The sequence below is a fragment of the Pholis gunnellus genome (genome assembly GCF_910591455.1).
Source record: "Pholis gunnellus genome assembly, chromosome: 5".
Taxonomy (NCBI): domain Eukaryota; kingdom Metazoa; phylum Chordata; class Actinopteri; order Perciformes; family Pholidae; genus Pholis; species Pholis gunnellus.
Window position 1 is genome coordinate 18146101 of NC_136531.1, and position 22939 is coordinate 18169039.

Here is a 22939-nt window from a genome sequence, read left to right on the forward strand (position 1 = left end):
GAAGAAAAATAAAGGGTGTTGTCCAAAGGTTGTGTTTGGGGCTTTTGCTTTTTTTTTAGTCTGATTTGTGTTTGTTTGTTCTTGATTTTTCTGCTTTGCTTCATTGTGGGCTTTGACATGTCCCTGTCTTGTGGCATTAGGTATCTGTTTGGTGAAAAGGTGGATGGGACCGCCTATGTGGTATTTGGAGTTATGCAAGACGGTCAAAAGAAAAGCTTCCCAAGTTCTCTTCAGAGAGTGCAGGTGAGCACATTCTTACACTTTTGCTGTATTTTTTTAATGTTTTGCAAGACTCTAGAAAATGACAAATGTCTATAATTTCCTGTTATTCAAACATCTGCAGTAATTTCAGCTGAATTGCTACATTTCTACCTACATATATTATTTATTTAGGATGTTCAGAATTAAACCAGGCTGTTCACTGACTGTTCCACTGTACTGTATTTGAAGATGCATGTTTAAATTGTGTCACATTAGGTCGAGAGAGGTGATGGAGTGGTCACACTGAAGAAAGAGCACATCACAAAGACTTTCCCAAACATCAGTGAACTGGTGGGGACTTCCATATTTGTGGCCGTCAGTGTGCTGACGGAGACCGGTAAGACAGAGAGACTGTGTGTACGTGGCTTTTCAGTGTGTTTGATCAAAGTAACTACCAGCATTATTAGAGTCTGAAAAGCCCCAAACAAGAACGAGAGGAGAATAGAAAATAAAGATATTTAGATAACATTTTTGTATCAGTTAATCACAATGAAAATCAAGAGATGTATAATAGATAAAATTAAATACTCTTGTCATCAGTTTTTGTGTGAATGTGTTTGTGTATCAACACACAGGTAATGAAATGGTGGAGGCAGAGTTGAGAAGCATCCAGATCGTCACATCACCTTACACCATCCACTTCAGGAAAACACCAAAATATTTCAAACCAGGAATGTCCTTCGATGTTGCGGTAAAGTACTTATTTACTTTTATATGAATTGACAGCATATGTATGGCTTATGGCATGGCACTTTCGGGCAACACACACATTTTTTTCTCAGACAGAGAAGGCGATTATAAAAGGAAGATTTAATCTAAGAAAAAAAAATTGTGTTCGTACTACTAGGAAGAGCATGTGTGTTTTAATAAGTAAGGTGAATTTATTAAATGGTTTCGATGAAGAAATTAAGCAAAGTAAAGATATAAATGAGTTCAAGAATTGTTTTCAAAGGTACAGGGATGAGGAAGGGGCCTTGTCTCTGTCGGGACTTTGACACTCGTTGTTGTTATTGTTTTTGCCATTAACATCTCTCTGCCCTTTAATGCCTCCTGGCATGTAGGGCAGCAACAAAATTCTTCCAATCCCGTCTGTCCTGGGCGAGTTGCTGGATGGAGCCCCATGAGTGGTTTAGGCTCTGCAACTCCTTCTCCACAGTTCTTCTCCATGTGTTTCTTGGTCGGCCTCTTTTTCTTTTCCCTTCTGGTGTCCAATGTAAGGCTGTTCTTGTAATATCAGCAGGGTCTTTTCTCAACACATGTCCTATCCATCTCCATCTTCTTCTCATTAGGATGGTCTCCGTGCATTCTTTTTGGCATTTGTCATACAGTTCTTCATTTGAAATGGTGTTTGGACAGAAAATGTGAAGTATTCGCCTTAAACACTTTGTGTGGAAGGTTGATAGTCTGTTGAGACTCATTCTCCTACATCCAGAACCATACAATAGGGTGGATAAAACCCTGCTTTGACACAATTTGAGTTTGGTCTCGATGGTGTACTGCTCTGAACTCCATATGTTATTCAGTACTTTGAAAGCGTTCCTTGCCTTATTAAGACGATTGTTAATGTCTTTATCTGTGCCCCCATTGTGTCTGACAGTGCTGCCCAAATATGTGAACTCGTCAGTTTTGGGGAGATCTTCTCCATTAACCTGAATTGGTGAGGGATTTGGAATGTTCAGAGTCATCACTTCTGTTTTCTCTTTGTTGATCTTCAGGCCAATCTTTTGACCAAAATCACTGAGGCGGGATGTTTTCTCCTGCATGTGCCGATGAGTATGCGAAAGAAGAGAAAGATCATCTGTACAGTCTAGATCTTCAAGTGATGAAAAAAGAGTGTCCATCGAATGCCTCTATTTTTGTCTTCAGTTGTTTGTCTCATTACCCAGTCAATAGTAATTTTGAAGAGCAAGGCTGACACCACACATCCTCGTCTCACACCTGTCTTCACTTGGAATTTTTGGAGACTGTTTTCAACCCTGCATGTGAAGTTGGTATAAAAACTTTGGATCACAAGAACCATATGTTCAGAGATCCCATACTGCCGCAAAATACGCCAAAGGCTTTCACGATGAATGGAGTCAAATGCTTTTTCAAAGTCAACAAAGTTTGTATACAGTTCCCATTGCCACTCTGTGCACTGCTCTATGATGTTTCGTAACGTGAATATGTGATCGTTGCAAACTCTACCCTTTCTGAAACCTGCCTGTTCTTTTCGGAGATGTTGGTATACAGCATCTGTTCATCGATTAATAATGATCTTTGCCATGATCTTACTTGGTATTGACAGAAGAGTAATTCCACGGCACCCCAGAACCTTTCTTTGGTACTATGATGATGATCCCCTCCGACCAGTCATCAGGTATATTCTTATATACCGCCCATATATATCTGCCTTGAAGAGCTCTGCATTGAGGTTATCTGGACCAGGGGTTTTCCTGTTTTTTAAGGATTTAATTGCCTTTATAATTTCAAAAATGCTGATATCCAAATCTGCTTCTGCATCTTGGAAGTTAGCCTGTGTTGTTGGTAGAGGCCTGTTCAGCACCTCGCTAAAATGCTCCACCCATCTAGCTTCTTGATCTGCTTCAGTTGTAAGAAGCTTTCCCTGTTTATCTTCTATTGGTATATCAGATGTCCCCCTGTATTTGCCGCTAATAATCTTGGTTAGCTTGTAGACCTTTCCTTGCTCACCTTTTTTGGCTGCTTCTTCTGCTTGTTTTGCAAGGTCATCCATATATGCAGGGGCGACTGTGGCGAAGTGGATAGCTGGGCCGTCCTTCCATCAGAGGACTAGTTCTCAGGCACTAGTTGCATGTTGATGTGTCCTTGAGCAAGACACTTAATCCCAAAATTGCTCCTGTAGCTGTGCCTATGGTGTAGAATTGTAATAGAATCAGAATTTTAAGTCGCTTTGGATAAAAGCGTCTGCTAAATGAATGTAATGTAATAATATGCTCTTCACAGTCTTGTTTGCATCTCGATATTGAGTTTTGTATCTTTCTTTTAGCCTATCTGATTTTGCATCCATGACTTTCTTCTTTGCCCTCTTGCGTACTTCAATGGCGCAAGAGGGCATCCACTCCTTTCTATCCTTCTGTTTGATGCCCAGACATTTTTTACTGGTTTCTACATATGCTTGTTTTGCTTTGCCATTTGTTGTCAATCTTATCTGTATCTGGTGTGTTGTTAAGTTCAGCTTGTAACTGCTCATAAAACTCATCTTTTGCTTCTTCATCACTATCATTTGTTGGAGCATAACACTGGATGATGGTTGTGTTGATTTGTTTTCCTTTTAGCCTGATCTTCATAAGCCTGCTATTGACCGGTTTGACATTAACATATAATATGACATATAATATGTATTTATTCATAGTTAACTGTATATGTTTACCGTTATTTTATTGGTTATTCTTGTTTTCTTTTGTTATTATTTGTTACATGTTTGGAATGAATTAATTTGATCAAATGGCTATATTTCTACTTAAATAAAAAAACATTACACTACTGAAATACAGCCACTCTCAGAACACAGATGGCAGTATATCGTTAATGTGCAAGTCACTGCTTCATGCTCTCTTCATAACTGTTATTGATTAGATCAATATTTTGTTGTGTACTTTCATTGTGATGTTCAGGCAGATTTTGATAAACAGAAAAAAGCAATTTGTCTATCAACCCATTAGATCACCATGAACTAAATCATGATACTGAGAACTACAATCTAATAACATGAGTTTGACCTTAAAAAGATCTGTTTCAATGAGTCAGTTAGTCGATTTCTGATGGTTCAGCTGTTTGTGTTTCTGATGGCAGGTTGAAGTTGTGAATCCTGACGGCAGTCCGGCACAAAGATTGAGAGTGGTGGTGGATCCAGGTCAGGTGCAGGCCGTGACCGAAGACAATGGCATCGCAAAGCTTACCATCAATACAGTGGCAGAGAACCCAAGCTTGACAATAAATGTAAGTCTCTGAAATATTTTATTCTTTTTGAATTTCCGCTTTCGTTGGCAAACATTTTTGACGTTCACTTGAAGAGGTGAAATCAAGCTCCATGTCGTTGTTCATCCGCACATTTACTGTACAGTATGTCAATGGTGAACTTTTTGTCAGTGTAATATCTGTTAGTCATTCTATTTAGCAGCCAAGATGAGTTGAGATAGGATAGACTTGGGACTCTTCAAGTATTCTTTATTCAACTGTGTGTGAATGCTTACCTGTGTGTGTCTTTAATTGCAGGCAAGGACCAATGATCCTGACATTAGCCCTGAAAGACAAGCATCAGCCTCCATGGAAGCTCTCCCATATATAACAACGAGCAAAAACTACATCCACATAGGTGAGGGACATCCTGAAATAACATCAGATGGTACAACATAAGGAGATAGCAGTGGAAAAGTGTGCACCATGCACTACATGTTTTGGGTGTTTTATCACAACATGTCACATTTGCAGGTGTGGATACAGCGGAGCTGAAATTAGGAGACAACATGAAAATCAACCTCATCCTCAACCGGGTGGAAAGCCATCACACTGACATCACATACCTGGTGAGAGCTGTTTTACACCAGCGCATGTGTGCACATGTTTTACTCTTTTGGTTGCCTCCCACGTCGTGTGTAAAATATACATGCATGTCTGATAAGTGCTGATGTTCAAATCTGCGTCCCTAGATCTTGAGCAGAGGTCAGCTGGTGAACAACGGCCGTTACAGGACACAAGGTGAAGTTCTGATTTCCCTGATAGTTCCTGTTACCAAAGAAATGCTGCCATCGTTCCGCATCATAGCCTACTACCATACAAACAGCAATGAAGTGGTATCAGACTCTGTTTGGGTGGATGTCAAGGACTCCTGCATGGGCTCGGTGAGACACGCAGCGTTGATGTAGTAGAGCTTATGTGGGCAAACAAAACACCCACACACAAGCTGATGAAGTAATTTGTACATTTCTCAGACATATTTTTATGTATGAAACAAATACAGAACTGCACGTCTCATTCACTGACCTGCCCTTCACATTCAGCTGAAGCTTGAATCAGCAACAGCCAAAAATTCCTATGAGCCCCGCAAGATGTTTGTTCTGAAGGTCACAGGAGATCCAGATGCCACAGTGGGACTGGTGGCAGTTGACAAAGGCGTCTACGTCCTAAACAACAAGCACCGGCTCACCCAGAAAAAGGCAATTTCTTTATTTAATATTTATCTCAGAAAATAAATTAATATGTTTAAAAGAAAATTGTTAGCTTTTTGCTTCAAATAATATCTGGCGTAAATTTGTCCTGCAGCAAAACACATTGCATGAGTTTGTGTGTACATATGAGATCTGTCACGTGAGTTTATAGATTTGTTTGTTTAACTTGCATACTGTAACCCTATGTCTTGTTTGTCTGTGTGTGTGTGTGTGATTGACCTCTGACCTGCTCAGGTGTGGGACATTGTAGAGAAGTACGACACAGGCTGCACACCAGGTGGAGGGAAGGACAGTATGGGTGTGTTTTACGATGCTGGGCTGATGTTTGAGTCCGACACGGCTTCTGGGACACCCTACAGACTAGGTGATACTACTTTACTCTCACCTTCCCCGAACATACCCCCCTTTAGGTTTTAACATTGTATCAATGAAATATCTCTGATAAGGGGAAGTGGGCACATGTAGAACTTTTTTCATCACCATAAGTCTAGTGGTTTTTTAGGAGTAAGCATCTAGACAGCTAGAAGAAGAGCATCATAGACCAAATAGCATTATATTTTCAGTATTTTGACATGTAGATAGATTTCTTGTTGCATTCTATTTTTTTAATTCTTCAGTGCTGCGAGTGAAGAGCAAAGAGCCAAAAACCTCAAACTGATATCTTAAACTTTGGGCACATAAAACCAAAACTATCTGCCAAATACTACCGGACGTAAGTGAGATTATATGTTTTTGGTTGAACCGACACTTTGAGGCATTTCCATTTGAACTATTGTGACTGCCACATAGGTGATCATGGTCCCTCCCTTATTTTAGGGGTTTTAGAATGTTGCCTTCAGCACTTTATTAACATTTCAACAAATGGATGTGCAATTGTAGATACAATTTTCTCACAGCCTCGCCCTTTCCACTTTTCCAATCACATTAATGACCTCACTCTGATATAAAGAGTTTCACATCAATTATACGAAGCACAAATCAAGTTTAGTTCCAACTTTTAAAGTTAAAACTTGTCTGTGTTTCCAGAATTGAAATGTCCGGCCCCCAGCAGGAGGAAACGAGCCAATTTGGTCCCAGAGGGGGGGCGACAGAGTGTACACATGTAGTACAAAGTACTTCTGAGAACGCATAAAAGTGTTTTTTATGACATATCATATACCCACGTAATGAAGAAATTCTGATAAAATGGATCATGTAACCTATTTTAATCACTCAAAAACATACACTGTATATACACAAAGTACTACAAGTACTACCACAATTTCACCTATTTTTCGCCAGGAGACGGCGAGCTATGTTCTCCGTTACCGATCCCAGGCACGACCTACGGCACTTTCACAGACAAATCGCATATCAAAGAGCACGAAGACTCCACACTGAATCTAACAATATCTTCCAAATTCTTCTCCTTCAAACCATTCAAAAGTTACCATTGATCTGCCCCAGATCAACACACAGCCAAACAGCAAAATAATTGTAAACGCTTCGCACCTTGAGATGGTTTTCTGGATGAAAATCGACAAAAAAAAAAATTAATCCTTGCAGCCATGTGCTCCCGGTCTCTCTCCGTTCTGTGAAAAAACTGAGTCTCTATGAGTGTCTATGACGAATGGGTAAACTTTTCATTTTTGGCCAATGGGTTTGACCCTTGGGGGCGAGCCTCATGTTTTTGTATTTTTATAGGCTTAAAATTCTGTCAATCAACTCAAAGAACATACCATTAGATGTGTGAGACTCTTCCGGGTTCAAATCTGTGTCACATGCGCAAATCGGCCAATCACAGGCTGTGTGAGGTTATTGAAGTCTGTGAAACTGAAATTCAGATGAGGATGAGCCATGTTTTACAGGTTATTATAGGGCCCAGGCTGTCAAAATGATGCCAAACTGCTGTATTAGATAGATTGAACTATTGAACTATTGTTTTAGTGATAAAACAAGTGAAATATATAGTTATATAGTAAATAAAATTAGCATGGGAGACCTGGAGCAGCTGCATCCAAAATGAGAATTTGGCCTGATCTCAGCCGAACTTTTCCATACAAAAGCCTTTCTATTGTGATTTCACTTTATCAAAGTAAAAACAGTATGTAGAGACTACTGACATGTTGTACTATGGTTGTGGAGTTGTTTAGGCTTACTGCTGCATTGTTTCAAATACAAATCAACAATAAAAGTGTTTTTTTCCCAGGCAAACCTGAACATTTTCAATTTTTGCTGTGTGTTATCTTCATCAGCATTAACCGGTAACATATACACTGATATGTACACATCTTAACAAAGCTCACATTTTTTGTGTTATTATGCCATTTAAATTATTCAAATAGACCTTATAGTTAGAGAGAAAAGCTCTTTTCAGTATGGGTATGACATTTTCGAGCAGAGGCCTCAAAATAGGTTTAGGGGTTAAAAGTTCAAACTTGTCTGTGTTTCCAGAATTGAAATGTCCGGCCCCCAGCAGGAGGAAACGAGCCACTACTATTATGGACGTCACAACCAGCTTACGTAAGAACCACAGCTCTAAACTACCCAATACACACATCATCAGTCATCTTCAGTCACTCTTCAGTGTCGTTGGACAGCTTGTTCCATTGACTTTCACTGTTCTCGTCTTTGCCATGCAATGTATTCGTAGACGGATAAACGTCATACTGAAAGTTGAAGGAGCCGTCTTTTCTTGTCAGTTTTCCCCCTCCCTGTCCCATTTAGTTCTTTGTTTATTTGATTATTTGATTTCTAATTTTTCTTTCCAGTTCACAATTCTTCTTGGTGGTCTGTATCTTCTTACCTCTGTCTCTCCTCCATAACCCTCTTTCTTCCCAGTGAGTCAATATAAAGACCAGTTGCAGAGTGACTGTTGTTTGGATGGCATGAAGGAAACCCTTCTCAACTACACATGTGAGAGGCGCAGCGAGTACATCAATGATGGTGAAGCTTGTGTCAAGGCCTTCCTGCACTGCTGCAAGGAGATGAAAGACCAGCGAGCTGACAGGAAGGAGGATAGCCTCCTACTGGCTCGCAGTAAGAGACGGGGACAGGGGATGTTGTGATGCTCTGAGTTGTTACTATTCATGGTCATACTGAATGAAAATAGTAACATTTTTAATGACACTTTAGGTGAGGTGGATGACAACAGTTACATGGACAGCAGTGAAATAGTTTCTCGCACCAACTTCCCTGAAAGTTGGCTGTGGACAGACTTCAAACTGCCTGCTTGTCCTCCACAAACACCTAACTGGTGAGTCAACTGAAATATGCACAGACAAAATATACTGATAACTTCACACTGACACCACTAGGATTTAAAGCTACCCTTTACCTCTCAAAGTGTTAACCCTTTTCTTTGATTCAGTCTCACCACATCATTGACGAGAAATGTTCCTTTGCAAGACTCAATCACAACCTGGCAGTTCACTGGCATTAGTCTGTCAAAAACTCATGGTGAGGATTCAGTGACTTAAATCTGTAAACCTCTCCCATCCTTTAAACCTCTCTCTCTCTCTCTCTCTCTCTCTCTCTCTCTCTCTCTCTCTCCCTTTTTTCCTCATTCATCTCTTGTTTGTTTGTTTTTATCCCTCTTATCTTAAAGGAATCTGTGTTGGCGATCCGTTAGAGGTAACTGTCTTTAAGGAATTCTTCGTTGATCTTAAGCTGCCGTACTCTGCTGTCCGTAGAGAGCAGGTGGAAGTTAAGGCAATCCTCCACAACTACAGCGACGATCCTGCCACCGTAAGTCTGTGTTCCTCTGCTCTGGTGCTTCATGCTGGAGCCAATTAGACCAAGATATTGTTCTCTAAGCGATTTCAAACAAAAGTTAAAAAACAACAGTAAATATTGGACTGCCATACAACGGCACAAAAACTAAATAGAACAAATTAACTCCTTACTCTAGTCTTTGATGAATGGTGGTTGGTCCCCAGAACTGGGACAGTGTACCTTTCCATTCTCAAGTTCAAATTGATCCCAAAGGAAACAATATTAAGCATTACATTACTTCAAATTAGGGATGCATCATTAGTAGGTGACCTAAAATAAAACTGATGACTATGATCCCTTTTATCCGCTCAATGGGGGTCTTCATCTTTGACAGTTACACACACTTCACTGTCTTTCTCTCTTTCTGTTTTCAAGGTGCGTGTGGATCTGATTGAGAAGCAGGATGTGTGCAGTGCAGCCTCTAAACGTGGGAAGTATCGTCAGGAGGTCAGAGTTCAGCCCCATACTGCACTCTCTGTGCCATTCGTTATTATTCCCATGAAAAAAGGACAATACCTCATTGAGGTCAAAGCAGATGTTAAAGATTCGTTGCTCCATGATGGAATCAGGAAGATGCTGCGTGTGGTGGTAAGAGAAACAGCGATCTCCCGTGTTAAAGTCAGCATAGGGAAACACATATGTGTACTGTATCAGTCTTCTCAAAATGAAGAGAAGATTTGAACAAGCAACTGTTGTTGTTCCAGCCTGAAGGTGTACTGGTTAAATCTCCTCAGATTATAATTCTAGACCCCTCTACTCAAGATGTAGGTGAGTTTACCCATAAACAGCTACATTATATAATAATTTGGTAACATTGTGTTTTCATCACTTGCAAATTGATCCCCCGACTTGCCCACTGTTTATCCTTCAGCTGGTAAACAAGAAGAAACTCTCATCAGTGGAATTCCTAAGAAAGATTTGGTTCAAGACACACCTACTAGCATACAGATCTCTGTGACAGGTGAGATGTTATGCCATATTTGAGCACGTTATGTGACTATAGTGCTTGTAAAATGAACTGACCACCTCTCTGGTTGTGAGGGACCTTTGCATGTTTCTTTGGATGTTTCTTTGTGTTGATTTGTAACATTTAGTTTTGTTTCTGTTTGTGTGTGTGAATGCAGCGAGAGAACAAGTTTCTGCACTGGTGGAGAATGCCGTTAGCGGAACGTCTATGGTTAGTCTGATCAAACAACCCGGGGGATGTGGAGAGCAGAACATGGTCTCCATGACTCTACCTGTCATTGCAGCAACTTATTTGGACAAAACCAACCAGTGGGAAGCTGTGGGCTTTCAGAAACGTGACGAAGCCCTCCAACACATCAAGACTGGTAGGTATTGGCACAGATACCAGGAATCTTATTGATGCCCCTCTATGTGGGATTTTTAAGTTTCTGACGTTGCAGAAGTGGTATCAAAAATAAAAACAGTATGGCAGACAGCAATGTTACCACTGCCCCACAGACCCAAGCAGAGACACTAAATATTAGTGGTCTGAATGCAATCAAAGTTTGACTACAAACAAAAACGTATGCCAGCAGAATCATTTAAAAGATGCAATTATAACAGGAAAAAAATGTAACAGGGCTCTTCAAACTGATTGTGTGTTCTTGTTTGTGTCCAGGCTACCTGAACCAGCTTGCTTACCGTAAAAAGGATGGGTCTTTTGCTGTGGGGACCCACGAAAAAAGTAGCACCTGGTGAGGCTTTCAAATATCCAAGAACTCATGCATACACAAATGTTTCTCCTTTAACCTAAATTCTGACTATGTGGCGATGGTGTATTTCATGTGCAAATAAAGTAAACTAAACGTCTCCTCTCCTCTCTAAGGCTGACAGCCTATGTTGCCAAGGTGTTTGCCATGGCCCAAAGTCTGGTGGAAGTGCAAAGCGATGACATCTGTGGCGCTATTAAGTATCTGATTCTCAACGCGCAGCAACCTGACGGCTTGTTTAGAGAAATTGGAAAGCTTATTTACAGAGAGATGATTGTACGTGAACTGATTTAATTATCGTCAATAACAAAATAACAAGATGGAAACAATTCCATGTCACCGGCTAAAACCTTGTATAAATCAACACGTTTGTGTCCGTACATGTAGGGTGATGTTCGCGGCTCAGATTCAGATGCCTCCATGACGGCCTTCTGCCTCATTGCCATGCAGGAGTCACGCACACTATGCGCTGCCACTGTTAATGTGAGTATGATACAATCTTTTTTCTTTTCCCTACACTGCTTTTATTTCTTAATTTTCAGATTCTACACAAGTGATTGACCAAACAACGCTTTCTGATGATGAAGCAACTCACCATTTGCGAAGTGCCATCTCTCTTAGTTACTGTCGCGACTCCTATAGAGCTTTCTGTTCTTGCACATGCAGTTTACAGTAAGGACAGGGGCGAGTTTACTATTCAAAATACTTTGGCTCTTCATTTCACACAGAGGTTGACAAATCCAGTTTGCAATTCTAGCCACTGGCAGATTTGGTCAACTGGTCCTTTGGTGCTGTCCGACTACAGTTGCACCTCCTAATAACCTCATCATGACGCCACAGCTATGGTTATTATTTGTTTTTAGGGATGTAACAATACACATATTCGTATTAAACAGTTAAACCGAACAATACGTTTGAATAATACTAGTGCGTTTGGAAAATGCAGAAGCTTAAATTGTGGGAAATATAATGTTTTCTGTGGACTTTGCTCAAACTGGCAACCCACATAACGTAACAGACAGCTGTCTGACACTCCCACCCCGGAAGAGAAACATTATGCTCACGACGCTAAACTAGCTTAGCAGAAAACAATAGCAGCAAACACGCTACACTCTCCTTACAGCGTATATATCTTTGCTTTAGAATGGCTAAAAAAGAAGTTTGAATACTGCTTCAGGTAAACCAAAATAGCAATTGCTGTTCGAGGGGAGGGGTTTATCGAATGGTCAATTGTTCTAAAATGACTCTTTCGAAGCATGGGACATATTGAAATTGGCAACATTTGCTGCCAACCCTTAGTTTGGCATGTCCATGGAGCATTAAAGCCACACTCAAATAGTAACTCAGTCTTAGCTAATGTCCCAGGATCAAATGTTACAACATTCCTGTACAGAATGGGATATTTAAAATGGATGGATTACTGTTATCCGACTGTTCTCTCCTCATTCTCCTTCCTGTTTTTCATCCAGAGTCTGCCAGACAGTATAAGCAAAGCAGTGGTCTATCTGGAAAGGCGTCTGCCTAGCCTCATCAACCCATATGCTGTTGCCATGACGTCATATGCCCTGGCAAATGAAGACAAACTGAACAAGGAGATCCTCTTCAAGTTTGTTTCCCCAGGTGTCGTCACACAGCAATATTCTTAACCTGTAGCGCCATTTGTATCATATTTGTTACAACAGTTTCAGAGACCTTTATGTAATTAACATGAGCAATACTTTCCTGGAAAAACGTATTGTATACAATCCTATACATGTCTGCTGCCATCTGGTGGATTTTCAATGCACTGCAGGCAGTAGCAGGTATTTCAATTCCATTTCCAAAATGGCAGCCGTCATGACGTGACTCGTTCCATTTTCGGCAGGGTAATCATTGCTAATTTTGAAACAGTTACGGTAAGAATAAAATTGATAGTGTTACTAATATTTCAATATCAATATTTACTGTATTGAAGCAACCTATAATTAATTAATGTTTCATTATTTTTTTACAGTAAAATCATGTTGAAAATATAGGTATCAAATATGAGACAGCAGGTATATAAAGTAAGAATTCACCTGTAAATCCTTGTATTGTATTTCATCATGCAATCTGGATTATGCCATATCACAATGCCAAATACACTGTTTTGATTATTTAATTAAAATAATTAAGGTAGAAATGTCATAGTAAGATATATTGAGTGGAAATTTATGTTTTATATATATATATAATAACAAATGTCTATCTACCTTGGCTATCAAAATCGTTTGTTATATTGCTTGTTTCAAAAAAAGAAACTCAGAGTAGACAATTTTTTTGTTTTTACTTTTAGATGGCAAAAAGGTAGTGTTGTGGGACATGTGTGACAACCCTCTCTGCCCTGTCTGCCTGTTCGTTTGGCTGCCTTCCTTGCAGGTGTGGCAGAGGGTCGTCAGGCAGAGTGGAAACACCTGAGGCCATTAGCAACACTGGCCCTGTGTGCCAGAGCACCCAATATAAAAACATTCTGGACTCTCAGTTGGCTTCTCAGTTGTTCCAAATGTTCAAAAAGCAATGAACATCATTTGTTATTGTTTGTAAAATAAAAATTGTTGTGATAAATAAATTTCCAAATATACCTGATGTAGCAAATGTGATACCAAAAAAATATATAGGTAAATAAAAAAAAAATATGTATATATATTTTTGGACTAAAGGTCCAATAAACAATTCAATATCAAAAATTCAGAATTTTCTGAATATTATTTGATGGTTCAGGCTTCACAGGGTTTTAAACCAATTTTCAGAAACAGATTGCATGTTGTAGTGTTTGGATATTACACATCTACTAACAGTTTCTATAAGAAATGTATTTGAGCCCGACCAACACAACGGTGTGTTGGGCGATATTATTGGGTAAAAAATCTCAAATATATGTTTGAAGTGATTTAGAAACAGTGTCTCATTTACACAGATAGTCCACCAGATTTGATATTTTTCAGCTATATAGTGTCCTGCTCAGTACATATTTTCGGAACAATTTTTGAATTACAAATTTAAGGGATTTTTATCAGAAATGCTTGTTTGTGTTAAAACCAATTATCAGATTTTTTTAATATCTGTAATATCAATAATCGCTATTGTTCTTAATTAATAGTCTGTTCTCAGTCGGGCTCTTATTATTAGTAAATTAAGCTTTGTTCCAGGTACAGCATTGTAAAAAAAGAACTTTTTGTGTGCGTCTTCTTCAGAGTTATCCTACTGGCTGACACCTAAGGGACGTGTTTACACTCTGGAGGCCACAGCTTATGCTCTTCTTGCTCTGGTCAAGGCCAAGGTGAGCATGTCCCACTTGTTTGGGTTTCATCAGGATGTCATGCTACAAAAAACATACAACTCAGTCATGTTGCCTCACTAAAAGGGTGGAGGGTTTGGAAACAAAAGTCAATGAAATGTTTGTCTCAGTAATGCAAACGCATTGAAATGATGGTTTCAAGTAGCTGCTGTTTGGTTGTGCCATATTAGGAAAAACAGATTTAGAAGCTCTATGGTAGACTTGGAAACTTTGGAAACTGGCAGATTACAATCTAAAATACAACTGTACTAGAATCAGGACTTCTCTCTATTTTAAATGTTGTTGTTTTTTTAATCTATATGCAACTACAGCAGGGGTGCCCAATACGTCGAGGTAGTGCCGGTAGATCGCATGCCATTCAAAATAAATGTGATGTCCTCATGGCATTTGCCACTTGATTGACGTACAGTGCAGCCAGTCTGAGATCACGTCTTTTCTAATACACGAGTCACCACGTATGCGCGATCAACAACGTGAGCTACTGCAAAACTCCGCGAGCTAATTAGTTAGCCTTCCAATTTATTTCTACGAAAGAAGCTAAAGCTGCAGCGCCATGATTTGGGGAACTTCCAAAACCTCGCGTCAGAGCTGGAGACGCTACGGAAGGCGTGTGCGCAACTTGACAGCGCGCGCTACACAGAGCAGATTGACAAGTGTCTGTCAGAGTTTGACAAACGCTTTCAAGACTTTGCTTTACTCGAGCCAGTCGCTACATTTATGTGCTGCAAGTTTCAGTAAGATATTGAGGTTGATTCACTCGCATTAAAAATTGCAACGCTGTCATGGACAGTTTTAGTAACCAAAACATGAGGAAAATGTGCCACCTTCTTGACTGCATTATTCGGCTCTACTTATTTATGTGAGTCAGCCTTTTCCCACATGAAGAATATTAAGTCCAAATATCGTTCCACCATGACTGATGATCATAGAAGTCTGCTTGAGGCTGGCTACCAGCAGATACTGTCCGGAATATTTAAACCTGGTTGATTCCATTCAGTGCAAGTCATCAGAGTAAGGTAATGACCAAAAATGTACAGAATTGTATTGTGCCATAAGGGTTCATGCAGTTATGCAAGGTGCGCCAACATATATTGTAAATATAAAGTATACTCAGTATATATATATATAAATAATAATAATAACATATATATATATATAAATAAATAGATATTTAGCATTTTTAATGTAGATAGATCATTTTGACTTGGTCATTTTAAAAGTAGCTCGCAAGCCGAAAAAGTGTGGACACCCCTGAACTACAGACTACAGCTAATGTCAACCATTTACTTTCCTTTTGTTATTAAAGGCCTTTGAAGAAGCCGGACCTGTTATGAGATGGTTCAACAAGCAGCAGAAAGTGGGCGGAGGCTATGGATCAACTCAGGTAACACTGACCTCTCTCTGCATCTTGATACCTCCATCCTATGTTTACTTTATTATTGTGTTGCTATTGTTGTTATAAGTGTCTGAGTGTTTTCTCACTCTTTCTCTCTCTAGGCTACCATAATAGTGCACCAGGCAATAGCAGAGTACTCGGCCAATGCTAAAGAACCAGAGTATGATCTGAATGTGGACATCATGTTCACGGGCAGGTCAAGTCCTGACAAGTTCAAGTTCAACAGGGACAACCACTACACCACCAGAACATCTAAAGTGAGAAGACACACAAACAAACTCTCTGTGGCTCATTAATATCACCACTCCTGTTGTTTCCTGTAGGTTTCTCTGCTGATCCCTGACTGTTTGTGTGCATATTTAAATTCCCACAGATCAATGATATACACCAGAATATGACAGTGACCGCCACCGGCACAGGAGAAGCAACGTTGACAGTAAGCACGATATGTTTTCAGATTCTGAGTTTTATCATCTGCTGATTGTTGATTTGTCCTTTTTGAATCTCAGATGAGACCAAATACATTTTTAACCTTGTGTGGACTTTATTTTTTAGACACATTGCTATCAGTTTATCACATTTTGCGACACACTTTTATCTATGTGACAGATGGTGTCGCTGTATTACGCTCATCCTAAAGAAAAGGACTGTCAGAAGTTTAACATGTCTGTGCAGCTCCTCCCAGGTAATGTGGTGCGCTCCCTCTCTTCCTGTTTATTTGTTATCATTTTATCAGTTTGTTTCTGCCAAGTTCCTTACCTTATGAGAAACGAATAAACAAAATACTTTTGCTCCTGCAGAGAAAATGAATGAGGATGAGAAGATATACACGCTGAAAATAGAGGTTTTGTGAGTACAATAAAGATGTCATACTGACCAGTGTTACAGTAACATGGCTATATATATAGTACATTTTCTAACATCATTAACATCATTCTTTCTCTCCATCTCCTTAATGCCATTATTTAATTATTCTGTCTATTCTTTGTGTAGGTATAAGGACAAGGACAGCGATGCATCCATGTCAATCTTGGATATTGGCTTGCTAACTGGCTTCACTGTTAACACAAAGGACCTGGACCTAGTAAGAACTGACAGATACATGTATACACACAGACAGTTCAGTCAAGTTGTGTTTATTAGGAGAAACAAGTTGTTTTTTATGGTTTAGAAAGTTGTCTGACAGTGTTTGTGTGTGTGTTTGTGTGTGTGTGTGTGTGTGTGTGTGTGTGTGTGTGTGCGTGCGTGTAGTTGTCCAAAGGACATGCTCGCACCATTGCGAAATATGAGATGAACAAAGACCTGTCGGAAAGAGGCTCACTCATCATCTACCTGGACAAGGTAAGACATCCCTGTTTCATGCCTTTATCATTTTTCTCTCTGCCTTGTTCTTTGTGTGTTTATCTCCATCTTACCTTTGTCCACAGGTTTCTCACACACGACCCGAGGAGATCACTTTCAGGGTCCATCAGAAGCTGAAAGTGGGCATCCTTCAACCAGCTGCTGTGTCTGTTTATGAATACTATGACCGTGAGTCTCAGAGTCACTTAGACACACATGATGCTTCCATGTACTTTGCTGCCAATAGATGTCAGAGTAGACAACACTGCGGATAAGCAGTCGATATTACATTTTCAAAGTATTTAATGTACATTTTCTGATGTACTGCATCTGCCACAAATTCCTTTTCATATTTCTTTCTTCTCCATTGCAGAAAAACATTGTGTGAAATTCTACCATCCAGAGAGGAAAGCTGGAAAGTTAATGCAGCTCTGTCAAAATGATGAATGCACATGTGCTGAAGGTAAACAGGATGATATCAAACTACTCTCTCTCTCTCTCAGACAAACACACACACACACACACAATTAAATTACATTTACTTTTGTATAGCCCAAAATCACAAATTACAAATTTGCCTCAGAGGGCTTTACAATCTCTACACATACATTATCCTCTGTCCCGGAACCCTCACATCACACTCACACAGCATGTTGCATGTTGGGCGGGGCACATTGGCTCCCACAATGGGCCTGGTGGGTGCGACTGGACTGAGCTGCATTATTAATCATTCGACCTGGGTTTTTCTTTGGATAATGCAAAAATTACAAAATTATTGTTTTTTTGCTTATATATAAAAATAACTGACTGAGAAACATTTTCGACTAAAAGTTTACTAAAATGTAATGACTTTTCGTCGACTAAAACTGGACAAAAACATTTTGAGTTGTCGTCGACTAAAACTGTGAAGGATGAAAATGCCTAAAATGTGATCTCAACAAATAAGCATTTTCATCTAAAGACTAAGACAGATGCTGCATTCACATGCAATCAGGTAGAAGGTAAATGACAAACCAGAAATCATTTTTACTGGACAAGAGCAGGACAGTAAAATCAGGTGAGGCCTGCAGAGAACGGTAACAGCAGACAGCATTGCCGTCAAAAGATAAAACATTTTAACCTTTTGACAGAATTTACAATCAGATGTTGTGTAGCTCCCTCACAGAGTGACAAAGTTGTCGAAGTTTCCAATAGAAAATCAAGAGAAAGCTGCATTTTATAGTTACATGCATTATAAGGATAACTACGTAAAATAGAGGACATGAAATAGTTTTATTTAATATAGTTTATTCCATCACCATAGCAACATATTTCGTATGACTGTTGGTTGGTTTGTCCAGTGCCGTCCAGAAGGCGTCCGTCTGCTTCTACGGTCTGCCTGATTCCATGTGAATGCTGAATAAGACTAAATATAAAACAGCTTTCAAAATGAACACTGGTTTACAGTAAATCACCAGGTTGTAACATAATGATCAGAACTTTTTTTCAGAGGCAACAAGCACCTGCAGGATCCTGTCGGATCAGAGCATCAGTCTAGCTAAAGAATTACTTAAATTGGGATTTAGATACAGCTTCACTCACCCACCGACTCTCCCTCTCACATGGGTTTATTTCATAGGGTCATCAGTCATGTTTTTACTTTGTGCATTGTGTATTTCCAGAGAACTGCAGTATGCAGAAGAAGGACAAAGTCAGCGATGATCAGCGCACAGCTAAGGTCTGTGAGACTGAATTGAACAATAAAATAGATTTTGGTAAGTGAGCGTGACTGCATTGATAAAGCACTTTTGTCACGGGGCATGGTGGAGGATTCAAACGCAGACCAGGCAGAGTAGAGTGAAGCAGGTATTTTAATCAATGATAAGATCGGAACAGGAGACTTACAGAAATACAACGGGGAGTCCACAGACAAGACAAGAGACGAGGGGGGGGGGGGGGAAATCCAGCAGGACAGGGCAGGCAGATGGGAAACCCGGGAACAGGACAAGCCAAAATGGGCGGGTAGACATGGTAAGGATCTGGCAAGGAGTGACTGAGGGGCAGGAGTTTATGTAGAGGGAAGAACAGGTGAGAGGAGTTGTGCTGATGAGGGGGAAGTGCTTGATTAGTGATCAGAGGCATGTGAAGGGAATTAGGCTGAGGGATTGACTGACAGGTAGAGTGAGGAGGGTGGAGTAACACAAAGACACACAGAACACAGAGGCAAAGCCTAATCGTGACAACTTTTATACAAAAAATGTATGTTGGTGTGAGTAAGAGACTAGCAACTCCACTAACAATCTGCAACTTGTCTGTCCTAAGCGTACAAAGTGGGACTGGAAGAGTATAGAGACGGTTTGTCAACTGATATTTACAAAGTGCGGGTACTGCAAGTCATCAAAGAAGGTGGGTATTTATCATTTTGGGACTTGTGCATATTTGCTTTTTGTCAGAGAGTTGGATGAGAATACTGGTAACACTCACATGTTTGTAGTAGCCAGCCAAATTAGCTCGCATTGCAAGGTAACAAGTGGACACTCCAGGAAGTTACTGGTTGGTTCTAGCCAAGAAATATTCCAGTACAGTCTGGCTGCATCTAGCAGTGATGTTGCAGATTGCAACCAACGAAACTTTTCCCGTGTGTCAAGCGTGTAGGAGAACTTCGGTGGCCAACGTGAATGGCTCCATCTGGAGTGTTTGGTTTGTCCATTTTGGGCTACTGTAGAAACATGGCAGAGCAACATAGCGGACTCAATGAAGAGGACCTGTTCTCTATGTAGATATACTGTAAACGGTTCATTCGGAGGTAACAAAAAAGTGATTATACTCTGAAGAAAATATACTAATTAATGCCAATAGATCCCCCTAATTGCTTCACACTGGCCCTTTAAAAAGGTCAATTGTAATTTTACCAATTCATTTTTTGTATTGATTAAACAGAGTATATTAGAGGTGCTAGTAGGTGGATGTTGTTACCATTTTGCAGAGCCAGGCTAACTGTTTCCAGTCTTTATGCTAAGCTAAGTTAGCCGGCTGTTGTCTGCACATTTGCTGTACAGTCATGAGAGTGGTATCAATAGAGGTATCAATCTAACTCTCTGCAAGAAATCAAATAAGCGTATGTCCAACTATATCATGAAGCATGATTCCACTGTGGCACTGGGAATATGTGACAATACATCACTAATGTGTTGTACTGCACCTTTAGCTATGCATTAAATCCTTAACCTTTCTATGTTCTCTTATATTTTAACTACAGGAAGCAAGGATGTGGGTCCTCTGAATAAAGTGCGCACATTGCTCAGTTATCCACACTGCAGGGAGCCGCTGGATCTGAGAACAGGCAACAACTACCTTATCATGGGTGCATCCAAAGATATTTACAGAGATGACAAAGAACAATCGTAAGCTTGTTCTTTATGTGAAAGTGTGTGGTTTGTGTGTGTGTGTGTGTGTGTGTGTATTTAAATATTTTTACAGTTTTACTGCTTTCTATTACTAAATCAAGTCAGCCTTTCTTGTTCTCTTGTTTGCGTTTATGTTGCTATTGACAGAGTAAATTAACGTAAAGAAGGAGGGAGGAGGCTTTTTCATGTTATGTTCCAGCGTATCACAGATAGCTGTTCACATGAAGAACCAATGCATTTTTCACTTTGCTCTCCTCAGGTTCCAGTATGTACTCGGAGAGAGAACCTGGATTGAGTATTGGCCCACAGACGCAGAGTGTGAAACTGAGGAACAAACACGTATCTGTTCGGGCATGAAGGAGATGGTCGACCAGTACCGAGACTTTGGATGTAAGGCGTAGTGAAAGCAAACAAAATAGTGTTCTTTTGTAAAACCTTCCCTGCAATGGGATATAATGACCTACAATATTGCACTGTATTGATTAAAACCGGAAGGTCTCAATAATTCTCTGTGTCTTCTTTACAGATTAAAGTAATTACTGTTATGTTGGTTATGGTAAATGTATAGTAAAAAGTTCAACTTGAAGTAGAAGTTTAATAAAGTTTGATTGTGTTCAGCGAGCTCAGTGGGCTGATGCATAGAAAGTCAAACAATAAAAAATGAAATAAAATGAAATCTCTTGTGATTCAGAATAAATAATGGCTCATATAAATCAATTATTGAGAACGGCAGCAGTAATAAAGCTGTCATTTATCAAAAATGTATCAATTTATCCATGTCCAACAGTTTTTTTGACAAAAAATGGATTTGATGATAATCAATGAACAGATGTATTCCTACTGATGCACAAAAAGCTGTTCAATTTCCCAAGAAGAAAAGCTTCCCTTTCATCTTATGGTGCATAATTAAATTATCTATTTGCAGTTGCTCATCTAGTCATAGCCCTGTTTTTTTAATTATGTGGTGTTGGCAGTGGCGGGCCGTCAGGGCCTGCAAAGCCTTCTCTGCTGGCCTAAACAGAATCACAAAGTTATAGCTATTTTATAATGTAATTTTTCTTAAATACATTTAATTTTTTCTTATATGTATTATAATTTATAAAAATATTTTTCCCATTATCTTATTTTCTCATTGCACAGCTACTGTCTTCCTCAGTTGCTCTGCTTCCAGTGCAGCTTGTTTTAAGTAGAGCTTTTATCCAATCAGATTTCACCTCTGTGTCTCTAGTAAGAAGAGAGGCCCAGGCCTGCAGACTCACCCAGTGCTTCCATGTGCAGGTTAAGTTGAATGGGGACGATATTGTTGATTCAACCAATCAGATCTTTAGTTTGAGATTCATGGACGCACCAGAGCGGTTTGCAGGCCTAGTTACGTCAGCATTACTGTCAGTGGGCGGGCACGTGACTATGTGCCCGCGAAACATAATGCTTGCTAGCAGAGCTTTGGTTGTAGCAGACAGAGTTCAAGTGGAAATATTTGAAAGACATTTTACCTAGCTTTGTTTTTTTAATATCAAATGGCGGAAGGAGGAGAAACTGATTTAGTGGCGGAGTTACTGGGAACGCTTTTCTCAAGAAGGACATTTCTGAACAAACTGGACAGTAAGAAACGACCCCACAGCTAGCAGCCCTGACCAGCCAGGAAAAGGATTTGTATGCAGCGTCGGAGAAGCGTTGCACATGTTATGGCTGTGAATGTGTTTCATTTTAACTGAGCGTCGGTACTTTTGGAGAGACTCTAGTGGATCTACAACTCAACGATCACGTTCGCAGGGAAACAGCTCCACAACCGCGGCCCGCCCTTCGCCAGTCCACGGCCGAAGACGACCACCGAACTGCGGCGGAAAACGGACAACCGACCGGTCGTGGAAGACGGACAACCGACCGGCAGCGGAAGACAACCGAACGTCGGTCGAAGACGACGACTGAACAGCGGCGGACCACGGACAACCGTTCGGCGGCGGATCCGGTTGAATCGAGAAGGACTTCTTACTGGAACTGATGTCCTGGGATTAAACTCTTTGTCAACAAAGAAAGGAGGATAGACAGCATTTGGTAAGTGAAGTTCGTTTGTTTACCTCGACAGTTACTACTGTTCATTTGTCTATCGTGGCGTTTTTATGAATAATATTTGAATGGCTCGTGCTCGTGTGGTGGTATGCGTGGATCCGCTGCAGGTCTGCTGGATTGATTTGTTGCTTTGTTGTCATACGAATATATGCGACTGCTCTTGTGAGTTTGTCATTGTGTTACATTGATTTGGACTGTATTGTCCGTTAATGACGCAGCGTCCCGTCATGCTCGTATTCATGTATCTGCACTCTGCATTTCGTGTTTTGTATGCTAGGTGTTGAACTTCATGTAACATGTTATTTCATTTGTCAAATGTTGCAGTGTTATGTGAATATGCGGCTTTTACACAAAGCAAATAATAACCCGTAGATTTGACGTCATAATGAGGTTATTAGAAGTGTAGAACAGCACTGAAGGCCCAGGTATAAAATCCACGGCCCACCACTGGGTGTTGGGAACGTAAAGGAGCGTGTTTGAGTTATCAGCATTTAAGAAAACTAAATTATTGA

General features: G+C 40.1%; 1 protein-coding gene across 1 annotated transcript in view; it reads left to right on the forward strand.

The window, feature by feature from the left end:
- The window catches only part of LOC306696526 (complement C3-like), a gene marked incomplete at both ends in the record, with an annotated part of 31686 nt that extends 10798 nt beyond the window's left edge, over positions 1–20888 (forward strand). The window contains 37 exons of the mRNA XM_079160177.1: positions 141–243; positions 478–598; positions 837–952; positions 4075–4221; positions 4498–4597; positions 4714–4808; positions 4932–5123; positions 5283–5438; positions 5685–5814; positions 7884–7952; positions 8271–8468; positions 8565–8685; positions 8800–8888; positions 9037–9176; positions 9579–9791; positions 9908–9971; positions 10075–10164; positions 10328–10534; positions 10828–10903; positions 11035–11194; positions 11306–11401; positions 12388–12538; positions 14131–14216; positions 15541–15618; positions 15732–15887; positions 16004–16066; positions 16240–16315; positions 16431–16479; positions 16624–16714; positions 16882–16971; positions 17058–17160; positions 17345–17434; positions 18633–18725; positions 19273–19356; positions 20210–20354; positions 20617–20747; positions 20884–20888. Coding sequence (XP_079016303.1) covers positions 141–243; positions 478–598; positions 837–952; positions 4075–4221; positions 4498–4597; positions 4714–4808; positions 4932–5123; positions 5283–5438; positions 5685–5814; positions 7884–7952; positions 8271–8468; positions 8565–8685; positions 8800–8888; positions 9037–9176; positions 9579–9791; positions 9908–9971; positions 10075–10164; positions 10328–10534; positions 10828–10903; positions 11035–11194; positions 11306–11401; positions 12388–12538; positions 14131–14216; positions 15541–15618; positions 15732–15887; positions 16004–16066; positions 16240–16315; positions 16431–16479; positions 16624–16714; positions 16882–16971; positions 17058–17160; positions 17345–17434; positions 18633–18725; positions 19273–19356; positions 20210–20354; positions 20617–20747; positions 20884–20888 — 4174 coding nt within the window. The remainder of the gene's footprint in view (positions 1–140; positions 244–477; positions 599–836; positions 953–4074; positions 4222–4497; positions 4598–4713; positions 4809–4931; positions 5124–5282; positions 5439–5684; positions 5815–7883; positions 7953–8270; positions 8469–8564; positions 8686–8799; positions 8889–9036; positions 9177–9578; positions 9792–9907; positions 9972–10074; positions 10165–10327; positions 10535–10827; positions 10904–11034; positions 11195–11305; positions 11402–12387; positions 12539–14130; positions 14217–15540; positions 15619–15731; positions 15888–16003; positions 16067–16239; positions 16316–16430; positions 16480–16623; positions 16715–16881; positions 16972–17057; positions 17161–17344; positions 17435–18632; positions 18726–19272; positions 19357–20209; positions 20355–20616; positions 20748–20883) is intronic.
- Positions 20889–22939: the final 2051 nt, after the last annotated feature.